Source organism: Nicotiana tabacum, chromosome 17, assembly GCF_000715075.1.
Source record: "Nicotiana tabacum cultivar K326 chromosome 17, ASM71507v2, whole genome shotgun sequence".
In the NCBI taxonomy this organism is placed as follows: Eukaryota; Viridiplantae; Streptophyta; class Magnoliopsida; order Solanales; family Solanaceae; genus Nicotiana; species Nicotiana tabacum.
The window spans coordinates 111,871,882-111,876,915 of NC_134096.1; the positions used below are offsets into that span (position 1 = coordinate 111,871,882).

General features: G+C 34.3%; 2 protein-coding genes across 2 annotated transcripts; both read right to left on the reverse strand.

Moving 5' to 3' along the window:
- Positions 1 to 1,099: 1,099 nt before the first annotated feature.
- LOC107777617 (uncharacterized) lies at positions 1,100 to 1,654 on the reverse strand. The gene has a single exon (XM_016597671.2). It carries the CDS (start codon positions 1,652 to 1,654, stop codon positions 1,100 to 1,102), a length of 555 nt encoding a protein of 184 aa, XP_016453157.2.
- Positions 1,655 to 1,663: 9 nt separating this feature from the next.
- LOC142172046 (uncharacterized) lies at positions 1,664 to 2,185 on the reverse strand. Its single transcript, XM_075235803.1, has one exon. It carries the CDS (start codon positions 2,183 to 2,185, stop codon positions 1,664 to 1,666), a length of 522 nt encoding a protein of 173 aa, XP_075091904.1.
- Between the last annotated feature and the right edge of the window lie 2,849 nt (positions 2,186 to 5,034).

The following is a 5,034-nucleotide window of genomic DNA, read 5'->3' on the forward strand; positions in this document are numbered from 1 at the left end:
CTATATTCATTATGTTTGTTCTCTTCGTCATAATAAAGAAACTGTTATAAAAATGAACAAAATGAATAACGTCATTAGGAAAATGTGACTAGGAGTCTAGAATAAAATGTGAGAATTTGGAGCTCACAGTCAGATAATGTTTTGTGTTCAAGGGAAGAGGGAAATAAAAAGGAAGTTGAACTTTTGTTTTATCCTTTTATCCCTCTTCTTTAGGCAAGATCCATGAAAGTAGGCAATTGGGGCTTTAAAGCAGACATCATTGTATCTTAGAGGACTAGTGAATTGATTGCAGACAAGCCGAAAAGCAATTAATTAGTACTAACTCCGTTCCGATTTATGTGAATCTATTTCTTTTTTGGTCCGTTCCAAAAAGAATGATCCCTTTCTAAATTTTGAAATAATTTTGCTTAAACTTACAATTCTATCCTTAATGAGAAGCTTTTATAATCACACAAATACTCTGACCCTTTTTTGAATTGTTAAGGACCACAAATTTCAAATTTTTTTATTTTTTCTTAAACTATGTATCCAATTAAACGGGTTCACATAAATTGAAACGGAAGGAGTATATAGTTAACACTAATGAGTGTCACCAAATCCTCTAATCTAGTACCAAGGCAAATCCCAAAAAAGAAATGAAAGAAAATGGATGCTATGCTAGTAAATAGGGGAGAGCCCCTTTATTTTTAATTTTGTGGTCCTGAATGGCATTTGAGATTTTGAAGAAAAATTCACTGTCAATAAAAAAACCCTGTTTTATAATTTAAGTAGGACCATTGGTACAGCAGCAACATCAATTATTGGTAAATAGAAATGCCATACAAAGCCTAAGATCTACTAGTGCAAGGAGCCTAGAAAGACAACGAAATCATGTTTTTCCCCCTAATTTGAACAAACATAATATTTTGATTTTTCCTCTAGTGAGGGGAAAAGCAATTTCCCCACGTTTTCTTGGAAATTATAGTAAGTGATGATTAAAGAATTTATTTATTGAAAAAGAAGAAAGAATCAAAGCATTGAGTTTTTGCAAGAAAAAAATCTCAAAAGTTGCGAAATAAAAATTGTACAGTATGATTGCTTAGGAAAGTCTCAAACTCTACTAAGAGAATTGGACAACACAACAATGGCTACATAGTTCTCTTTCTCCTTCTTCTTGAATTGGCTCAAAGCTCTTCCATTCACCTCCTGTTGCTGACGTGTCAAATGCATAGACCACCGATATAGTCATTGATGGATTATCAACCGTCCGATAACCAGCCAAGAAATACAAATGTGTCCCAACTGGGACCATTGTTAAGTATAGTCGATGAATTGGTTGTCCATTTTCTTCAAAGGGAAAAATACTCTTTTGTGAACCTTCAACCATATACCATATATTAAGTTTCCCATCATAAACCTCAATATGACCTTTCCATGCATTAAGACAATCCCCTGAGCTAAATAACTTACCATTTATCTCAACTATTTCATTAGCTGGCACATCCAATTGCCACATCCCTGCCACAAGGTCCCACTGTCCCCTTGACGTGTCATACATCTCAGCCGAACAACGGTCCACGTATTGCGAAAACCCTCCACCTTGTACAAATCCACCAACCACGTGGATTTTCCCTTGCCACGTCACACCTACACATTTGCATCTTGATCTATTCATATTTGGCAATTAAGTCCATTCATCAACTAAGGGATGATAAACTTCAGATAATGAAGTACCCCTAGCACTACCTAACGTTGATTGTCCTCCAGCTACATAAATCTTATTGTCCTTAACAACATATGCAAAATTATAACGTGGTACGTTAAGTGGTGCACATTTTGACCATTGGTTAGAATTAATGTCATAACGTAACACCGATGATAGTACGTTAATATCACTATCGAAAAATTCATCGCTTTCATATTGAGCATTTTGAGTTTTCTCTTTTCGACAAAGTCGACCACCTATAATATAAATTGAGTTTGAAATTGAAACCATAGCCAAGTCCTTGAGCACATGATTTTCGGGCAAATCGGGAATCGAAGTAACGTAACTCCAAGTGTTGTTAGAAGGATCATAACAAGCTATCCAGTTTGTAACAGTGGAATCATTCGTTACAATAGACGTTGAAGAAAATGAGGCAAAAATAGAGTACCTTGACGTGGAATTTTCCGGCGACTGTGGTGCTGGGAAAGAAAGAGAACCCATAAGTTTGAAAGGAAAAAACTAACTAGAAGATGATAACATTTGTAGTAATTAACTAAGGTTTTTATGTTCAAAGGATGAGACATACGTTCAACTTCATATATGTAAGATTTCAGTGATAGGACGGACAACACAATGAAATATTGTTTGTTAGCATCGCTTATAAGTATAGGCGTCCATTGTTTGCAATTGTATGTTATATAATCATGATTACCACTAGTTTTTACTGTTATAGAATTTATCTAAAATTTTGACTGTTTCTGATTGTTTTTTTTTTTATATTAATTACATGGCACAAGCCTAAGGCGGCTATCAGTAATTAAGAGATTATTTTTAATAAGATCAAGTATATGAAATCTAGGTTTTCTGGCAAATCTAGAAGAAGAAAATCTTGTGGTTTACATTGGTTATATATGCTTATGTAATCATGTATCAACAATGAGAAACATCAACCAATTGCTTCAGACGTAACCTTTTAATCTTGTCCTTCGTTTGAACTCTTTTGTGCCATATAGTATGTGCATTGGAATCTCTTTTTTGTTTCAAGAACATGAAAAATGCATGGCAAAGCTTTTTCCTAGGGAGGATATATACCATCACTCATTCTTGCGCTGGAAAAAATGTATTAAATCGCTAGCTAGGATTAGATGACTGAGATGATCAAGGCATGCTTGTCGCCCATTGTATTTTATATAATTATGCAATAAATCATGTACCAAAATTAAAGTATATGTGTTTACAAGATTTTACTTTTTTAGCATAATCAACCCCACAAGAAAATATATTTATTTTAGGTCTGGGAACTCCCACTATGAACTTTGGTGTGCATCCCACTCTGAAAAAGTTAGAAAAAGGTAAAAGAGAGCAAATCCAAATGAGATACTCTCCTTTTATGTACCAATAAATAAACAAATCAGACTGGAAATAGGATAATATATAGTAGCACTATTAGAGGGTGCAAATTACATCATGTGAGAATCTAGCAACACTGTAGTTGTCGAGCCAAGCATGAATTTAGTGACTTTACATATTAAACTACGCTTTGAGATTATCAAGAAAGAACTCCTATCTTTACTCGTACTAGGAGTAATATTGTTTTCCATTTCTTTATTTAATATTCAATGAGGATCTTTTTCATATCTTCTTTAGGCTTGCAGGCCTATTACTGATATAAACACAACTATTTTCGAGGAACAGAAGATTTCAATTACTATAAAACTTACCTAAGAAAATAAGGGATAATCATAATCTCCAAACTGGAAGAACCACAAAACAAATGTGAAAGCAGAAATCAGCCTTCAAGCAAAAATTTGAAACCCATGTGACAAGTTCTAAAGTTTACACAACCTTAATTTCTTCTTGTAGATCTCCATATCTCGAATAATCCGGGGAATTTAGTCACTTTCTTCACATATTTACAAATAAATAAAATGATTAAACCATTTGTCTCGTAATTTTTAACCAAATATTATGATATATGGAAGCATCTATGAAAGGAAGGGAAGGGACAAGAGTGAGTTGCTCTAGTAGTAAGCACCCTCCATTTCCAACCAAGAGGTTGTGAGTTCGAGTCACCCCAAGAGCAAGGTAGGGATTTCTTGGAGGGAGGAAACCGAGTTTCTATCGGAAAAAGCCTTTCTACCTCAGGGTAGGGGTAAGATCTGCATACAAATTACCCTCCTCAGACTCCACTAGTGAGATTATACTGGGTTGTTATTGTTGTATTGTTATCTATGAAAGGAAGGTAGTGACAATTTTTAGATGTTTGTAACTCGTAAAAATTGTAAAACGGTTTTTCTGGAACTAAATTACATGCACAATTACCTTGCAAAACCAAACCTAAAACCAATCCATAAAAATCCAAGCCCAAATTAGAGCCGGACTCTATCCAAAAATCTGAAAACAACAATCGAGATAATAGTGTTAGTGGGCTGAAATAATCTAATTGGACCCATAAACTATTCGTTTTGGGCTTATTTGGGCTACTATTCAAGAGTAAAATGCTAAACTGGGCAAAGGAAGACTCAACCTTCCTCATATGTTACTCCAAAAAATGGTTCTTGTATTACTCAATCAAAATTTGTTTAACAAGTAGACAATCACAATTGAAAAAGCAAAGAGGGAAAAGAAAGATATGTAAGAGTTACAACACCTCCATTAAGCTAGATTTCATTGACAACTTCAGTGCTGTTATGAAAATAATTATATTATGGATGTCCATTTATTACTCCGCTATATATAATATTTCTGAACAAGATTATCCATTTAGTACTCTGTTGAAGTTTATCTACAAGCAGCTGATGCAGGCAGGTTGCAAGCAACTCAATGAAATAATTTGCAACAGCTTCTTATTAAACAAGCAGGTTGCAAACAACTGATGTAGACAACTTACAAGCAGCTAAAGAAAAGGCTTGCAGCTGCTTCCTTTCTTCTATAAATAGAGGAGTTTTCAGTTCATTATGTACATGAGTTTGAAGTTGAATAATATATCAATCTCTCTCTATACTTGTCTTCAGTTTATTTACTTTACAGTTTTTATTTTATAATACATTATCAGTACGAGACTCTGCCATCTCGAGCAAATACTTTGAAAGTATCACAGGTACGAACTTTTTTTTTCTAAATAATGTCAAATCTTTCTAAACTTGAATTTGTAGCCCTGGATATATCGGGCAAAAGCTACATATCTTGGGTACTTGATGCCAAAATTCATCTTGATGCGATGGGTCTGGCAGACACCATCAAGGTCAAAAATCAGGCATCAAACCAAGACCGTGCCAAAACAATGATATTCCTATGCCATCACCTTTATGAGGGCCTAAAAATGGAGTATCTTAATGTTAAAGATCCAG